General features: G+C 43.4%; 1 protein-coding gene across 1 annotated transcript; it reads left to right on the forward strand.

The window, feature by feature from the left end:
• Positions 1–3404: 3404 nt before the first annotated feature.
• Positions 3405–6725, forward strand: LOC122761208 (small conductance calcium-activated potassium channel protein 3-like). Its single transcript, XM_044016383.1, has 3 exons — positions 3405–4886; positions 5335–5430; positions 6396–6725. The coding sequence occupies exons 1-3, from the start codon at positions 4038–4040 to the stop codon at positions 6723–6725; spliced, it is 1275 nt and encodes a 424-aa protein (XP_043872318.1). The 5' UTR covers positions 3405–4037.
• The last annotated feature ends 756 nt before the right edge of the window (positions 6726–7481 follow it).

The raw sequence follows: 7481 nt of genomic DNA on the forward strand, positions 1-7481 counted from the left end.
GTGTGTGTCTGTGAGAGTGTGTGTGTGTCTGTGAGAGTGTGTGTGTCTGTCTGTGAGAGTGTGTGTGTGTGTCTGTGTGTCTGTGTGTGAGAGTGTGTGTGTCTGTGAGAGTGTGTGTGTCTGTGAGAGTGAGTGTCTGTGAGAGTGTGTGTGTGTGTGTCTGTGACAGTGCGTGTGTGTGTGTGTGTGTGTTATGGCTGGCTGAGCACGACATGTGTCAAAAATATATGGCTGCTGGTTACTCATATGATAACATACTACTGTGGTTATGGTCACGGACTGTTGGACTGGAACGTGTATGTGTCAGCACACACACACACACAGACACACACACACACTATGAGCAGGGGGTTGGTGGGGTGGTCTTTGAATCAGCAGGGCAGATGGACCCCAGTTTAATTGAGAAAGTGCTGGACTCTGCAGGAGGGCAACGAGAACATGCACAGTTAAACTCTTCTTCTCATTTGTCCTCATGAAATGCTGATGCAAGGACAGAGGCAGCAAGAGACAGAAAGACTGAGGAAGAGGGAGGAAGAGGAGGAGGAAGAAAGAGTTGGACTGTATAATAGATTACCCTATTACTTCTACTGCACTTTGGAATTACCCCCCCTCACAGGCGACCTGTCACACATCCACGGTGCTCCTGAGCCACACATTCATGCTCGGCTGCACACAGGGGACGGGAAGTGGCCCTCAGAGGAGAGAAGAAGGATGGCTGGGACGAGGACCCAATATGGAGCACGGAGACACATTATGAGAGCCAGCGATGCATCATCAGAGGTGAAGCGTCTCGTTGCTGCCGCTGCTGCAGCGCTGCATTAATGCCACTTACATATGCAAAAAAAAAAAAAAATGACTTTACACATAAAAAGCTCCTGGTGTTGTTATGCATCACACAGCCAGTGCCAGAGGCAGAATTCATTACACTTCATAAAAAAGGCAGGTTAGAACCACTGAGGTGTGGGTGACATCTGCTGGTCTGTTTTTTTAACTGCATATGCTGCTTTTAAGAGCTCAGCGTCACTTTTTTTTCTTTTTAATTTTAGAGGTGGTTAATTAAAAAGAGAGAAACTCAATGAGACGAGCCAGTGCCATGAAGAAGATTCATTGGAAAACAATGTGGGCGAATGAATGAAAACACAGAGAAGTTTTCATTTCATTTAAGTTACATCATTGATGATGATAAGTGGACAATCATTGGCTCACTAACTAACGTGCTAACACTATTCTGTGCACATGTGACATTTGACATTTGTCCAATGACACAGCAGCAGCAGCAGCAGCAGCAGCAGCAGCGGCAGCAGCGGCAGTGAGGGCCATCGCTCTGTCATCCCTGTCTGTGCTAAACGCTGAACGCCGCCCCTGACAATGCAGCCATCAGGTCTGCTGTGCTGTGTGTTTTTAATTACTCTGCTGATTAGATTGGGCCCTCTCCTGCGCTGACGTGTCCCCTCCGCCTAATTGGCTGTTATCGACAGAACCAGCACATACATCCACTCTGCCTGTGACGTCTGATTTGTCAGAGTGGCCTTTCTTTTATTTTTTCTTTTCTTTTCTTTTCTTTTCTTTCTTGGTCGTGAATTGAATTTAGCAGATGGAGTTCTCCACTAGTGGACACTCCAATAAAAGTTTATGGTGTGAATTGTTAAAGGTGTGCACCAGCAATTCAGCATCAGTACCTTTGTAGCGCTCATTTACTCTGGATGGACAGTTAGATACAGTATATTATGTTAAATGCATTCAGATCATGCATATTAGGATATGAAATGAAACTTAGACGAACAGAATAGAAAAAAAACATATTTCTTATATTAAATATGTCTTTTTAAAAGTATTATTTAGTCTTGTTTTCAAATCTAATAACGTTCTAATTGTGCCTTTGTCTCATTGTAGAGGAGAACACCGATTAATAATCTATCAATCGTATCTCTATATCTCTATATATATGAATCATCTTTCTAATATTTACATAGATATATATATTTGTATCATACCAGAACTTTATCTTTTGGCCAACACTTTCCTCCAGATTAGACTAAAGGAATTAATTCCCTGACCAGAGGATTAACTGAACCTAATTTAGGATTCAGGAAGCAGCTGTGCCATTTAGCACTAACAGCAATTAGTGGACTGCAAATATTTAATCTTACTCTCCGAGCGGCTATAGGATGATTTGCTATGGAGGAGACTAATTGAAGATGTACTGGCCTGCGGCCACACGGGCCAGAAGAATTGACATACTTAGCTACCAGCTAAAACAGCCTGGATTTACAAGCACTTGGCCAGAAGCATGAATTAATTTCAGCGTCTTCCTGATGCACATATATCCTCCCAGTATCTTCTCGTTACAGGGACAACATAACAAGGACATTTGCAAGGTCTGTTTTTGCATTGCAGTTTTCTCTGTGTTTGAGAAAACTGAATATATAATATTATAGAATCTACTCCTCTGTGTGTGTGTGTGTGTGTGTGTGTGTGTGTATGTGTGTGTGTGTGTGTGTGTTTAGCAGCTCCACAAGGCTTTGGTTTTGTCAGACACGCTCTGATGCGTAGACAGTTGAGAGCGTCCTGGCTGCAGAATATCAAAACAAAACAACTCCAGACAACAGCATCTGGCTCAGTCTCCGAGTGGCGCTGAGTAGATTTAGCATCATTAATGTATTCTACATCTGGAGGGTTGCAATCTCACGGTTTGATCAGACTGCTGCCATGTTTTTACTCTCCCACCTGTGCTGAGTCACCGTCACTATCACTATCACTATCACTCTTCTCTCTGTCTCTCTGTCTTTAAATAAATGCTGTCTTCAGAATAAATGCTGCCCTTCTTTATCCTGCCACTGTGTGGACGCTCTCCACCCACTCTCTGCTCCTTGGATCTTTCCATTTAGATGGATATTATCCGCGCGCCCATCTGTCGCTGGGATTTGTTGTGTCTTTAATGCTTAATACCCTTCTGCGATCTCTGCATATTGTTCAGTTAAGAAGTGACATATTTGATATTTCATAAGCTCACGAGTATCAGCTCTCTGTCTCACTTGATTAATCCCGGCTCCTAATCCGGTGAATTGATAGTGACTGCCATTATTCTCTTTAGAAGATTAGATTCTTTTGTATAACCCATTGGAAATTCTAGAACAGTAACGGCATCAGCAGTGAAAACTGCAAATGAAAAGTGATTATATTATAATTTCTTATCAGACTTTCAGGCTAATTATTGCCACCGATGCACCTGTGCATGCCCAACACACACACACACTGACCCTTGACTTAACCCTTAAAAAAGTCCTTTAAAGTTGTAAGGACCATCCAAAATGCCCTCAAAAACATTGTCCTTTCAGTTTGCTACAAACATGTACACACACACACTAATACACACACACAGGGAGGGGGGGAAATCTGCCAATTCCGGGCTAAAAAACTGAGAGATTTTCCTTTGCAACATCTGCAACTCAGAGTCGTTGCTGTCATTAAGCCGCTGCAGCTTTAAGGAAGCGGTCCTGATGGTGGACCGGTCATAAAACAAAGGGCATAGATGAACCTGGAAAAAATGTCATGGATATCCTCGGGTATTTGGCTCCTATGTTGTCATATGCGGGTTCATAACCTCTGCTTGGGTCACTGGGAGGAGCTCGGCGGTGCTGCGGCTGCTAATGGATTGCTGTCAGGTTCATACATGCGATGGAATATTTGGTTGTGATCACAGTGCAGTTCTTTGGCGCATCTTGACGTGTTCTGTGTGTGTCATATTTTGGAAGCCATCCTTAATGAGAGACATGAGTTTGAACCATTTTGGACTTTGCTCGGAGAAGAGAAACTTCTTGTGATGGAAGAGAGGATGCAGATATTTGGAGGAATGTCCAGATAAAACTGTAAACGTGCTCATCCTCACAGATCACAGATTCTATATTTCCTAGGGGATCTGACTGAAAAGGTAAGTGTTTACAATATTTTAGCAACAGGAGGACAATCTCTCACCATCCCTTAAGACCTTCAAAGTAAAAGCTACAGTGGATCCTTACCCTTTCAATCTTGTCACAATGGAACACTCTGCCTCTATGAACTTGACTGTGGTGGATGGAGATGAGGTGGAGGACCAGCGACCTCTCCTCCCAACAAGGATAGTTCCCCTACCCCAGGTGTGCTCTCCACAGTGTGGGATACACCACACAGTCCAAACATCGGCCGACCACACCGTGTGGCTGGACCGCAGCCAAGCCGTGACCACCACGCTTTTATACAACGGCCATCTTTATGTCGCGCCTTCTCCTCGCTCTAAAAAGAGGGCAGACAAAGCGAAAGGCAAGGAGAAGAAGTGTGAGAAGAGGTCAGGGGGCATCAGAGCAAACCCGGGACACAAGGAGCAAAATCACCAGTGCAGAGGCAAAAATGCAACAATCCACAGACTCCAGGAGAGAGTCACCTCTTTCACTGACATCCCCATGTCTCCCTGTGACTCACCGTGTAAGAGCCCGAGCAGGTCACATGTAGACACCAAGGATGTTGAGAGCAGACGAGGCTGCAAGACAGACAAGGCCTCTCTGGAGATGCACGGCCGTCTCCCAGAGATCGTCATCACCAGCAAAGATGACGACCGGCAGCATCAGAACGAGTATCACCAGGACCCGAGGAAGAGCAAAGGCCTGCTGCCAGGAGCCGAGTGTCCCAGTCCAAGCCCCAGTCCCAGTCCTCATAGCAGTCCAAAGCACAAGGCAGAGGACAAGGACGACCACTACTGGAAGACCCACGGTATCGGCTGGCGGCTGGTCCGCAGGAGGACTCTGTTTCTGAGGAGGCAGCGGCTGAGCGACTGCACTCTGGCTGTGGGGATGTTCGGCGTGGTGCTGATGGTGATGGAGACAGAACTGTCCTGGAGCGTCTACAGCAAGGTCAGAGAGGGAATGTTGACCCCAAAGAACCCCAATGGGATCTGTGAATGTTGTGCTGGGATGTAAAAGGTTTTTCGTTATTCTCTTCTCTTCTCTGAGACTTTCCCTCAAAGTCGTCCTGACAGAGAAAATAACATCATTACATCCTTCATTACACATCAGTGAGAAGAAGATTTAATCGTGATTTTTATGCTGTTTGGCAAAATATGTCACATCAGTAAGGGATGAACTGATAAAACTGCAGTAAAATGCACAGTCGGTTCATAGATAATGTTCATTATGAGAAACAAGTGGATTATCTAGATGTACAGTATATAAGATTAGGAGATTACACAGGATCACTGATGCCATTTTGTCGTTTGAGCTTTACAAACAGCGATCAGATGACAGTGATGTCATGTGCATATTTACGTGTGTGTGTGTGTGTGTGTGTGTGTGACTCCCACAGAGCTCCGTCTACTCCCTCGCACTCAAGTCCGTCATCAGTTTGTCGACGCTCGTCCTGCTCGGCCTCATCATAGCCTATCACTGCTGTGAAGTGCAGGTATCTGATCTGTGTTTTTAAGCCAAATGCAGTAAAAATGAAGGTGAAAATGTGTCACTTTATGAATAAGTTATGGCCGTGATGAGAGAACTGGAAGAATGACCTTTTAAAAATCACGCTTCTGTTGGCTGGAGTTAGTAATTTAACATACTTAAAATGGCCTTGTTGTTTGAAAAGGTCAGTTTTCTTTTCTGTAAGCAGTGCTTCCCAAAGTGTGGGCCGGGGTCCTCTGCTGGGCTTTGGTGGTATTGCAGTTGGGCCCCAGACTGGGCCATAAAAAATGCAGTGCAGTAACAACATGGTAATAATACTGTCATAATATAATGGTAATATCATGTTTCTTCTATTAATATAAATAAAAAATAGCTTTAATATCAGTATAATATGGTACATGTTTTTTTGTGAAAGTAATACACTCATAGTTAAGTATTATTACAAAACAATTACCATTGATATTAGCCCTATTAGAAATGAGATGCTATGAGCATATTACTTTCCTATGATAAGATGACTACCACACTGTTGCTATGGCTACTGTCTCACTTTGTTTTTCAGGTTTTAATGATGTGTGTTTATTTATAAATGACCAAACACATAATCACAATTATTTTAATCATCATTGAAATGATGGTTAGTCGTTGGTAATTGGGACAAATTATCTTGATTTGAAAGTTATCTGTTTACTTCAATATTTAAATGAACTTAATTCAATGTATTTATTTATTTATTTATTCATTCTCTTGTTTTGGCGACGTGCAAATCTGAACCTCGGAAGTTCTGTGAACCTGTGTCAAATCTTTTTGTCCTGTGGATTTAAGTCTATTTGTGACTTTCTCATCACAGTGCGTGGCTTTAGCACAGACATGAGTTCTGGGCTTAAATCATCCTCTGACCTCACAGATTGATGCACACAGCCCTCTGTCGTGCTCAGCTTCACTATAACACTCTCTGTCTCCCTGTGGTAGCTTTATGTCAATGACCTTGGTGCAGAGGATTGGCGGATCGCCATGACAACAGACCGCTTGGCTCTGATGGCCCTGGAGCTGCTAGTCGCGGCCATTCACCCGTACCCCGTGGGTCTGCTGGCGTACTTTCAGCAGAGCTCGGCGGCTCGCTTGTCGTCGTCAGAGACAGAGCTGGAGATCGCGCTGACTCTGCCCATGTTGCTCAGACTCTACCTGCTGGGACGAGTCATGATGCTGCACAGCCGCCTCTTCACTGACACGGCATCCCGCAGCATCGGGGCCCTCAACAAGGTCAGGGGTCACGTGGTCTCAGAAAGCAGCCAGCTATGATAGGAATATAGCACAGAGAAGAGGGAACTGTCAAAACTGTTGTGCACTGCCAAGTACATTTGAACACACAAGGGATTTGCTGTGGTGTTTTGGTGCGTAACAAAGAAATAGGATTAGAGATTAAAGTGCCTTAATCTCTTAATTAAATCTGTTGGATAAATCTGTCGCAAGAGAGAGCGAATAAATTGTGCCAAATGTAAAAAAAAATGTGGTGGCAGTTTAACCACTTTTTTTACTATTAAACTCATTTTGTTCACATTCACCTTATTTTCCTGTAATCGGAGAGAGTAATTAATGACTGTTATCAACGCACATAGTTAGCTGAATAAATGGTAAATCAAAATTCTAAATATAGTTATTCAATTTAATCTCAATTATAGTTAGATTTAACATTTAGATTTAGATGTAACCTTTATATTCAAGTCAACAAACAACAAACGCTTTACGCTCACAGTCCAAAAACATGCAGATTTGGGGATTAGGTAAATTGGACACTCTAAATTGAGCATTGAGCCCTTTGTCCTATGTCAGCTGGGACTGCTGCCAGAACCCCCATGACCTTCATGTGGAGGATAATGTGGTAGAAGATAAATTAATGAATTTATATTTAACCTTTAGAACACAGAGCATTTCCATTACTATGTTGAATTGTACAGTATATACAGAGGCTATAAGGCAATCTGATGAAATATATATATATATATAAATATATGGAAAGGGAACTGGGCTTGTAACTGGAGGGTCCCCACCAGGTCA

The sequence above is a fragment of the Solea senegalensis genome, unplaced genomic scaffold (genome assembly GCF_019176455.1).
Source record: "Solea senegalensis isolate Sse05_10M unplaced genomic scaffold, IFAPA_SoseM_1 scf7180000014424, whole genome shotgun sequence".
In the NCBI taxonomy this organism is placed as follows: domain Eukaryota; kingdom Metazoa; phylum Chordata; class Actinopteri; order Pleuronectiformes; family Soleidae; genus Solea; species Solea senegalensis.

Excerpts from the sequence above, each read along its gene's own strand:
- LOC122761208 (XM_044016383.1), top strand. The coding sequence starts at position 4,038 with ATGGAACACTCTGCCTCTATGAACTTGACTGTGGTGGATGGAGATGAG. Across the intron at positions 4,887-5,334 it reads CCTGGAGCGTCTACAGCAAG|AGCTCCGTCTACTCCCTCGC; the intron begins GTCAGAGAGGGA and ends TGACTCCCACAG. Across the intron at positions 5,431-6,395 it reads ATCACTGCTGTGAAGTGCAG|CTTTATGTCAATGACCTTGG; the intron begins GTATCTGATCTG and ends TCCCTGTGGTAG.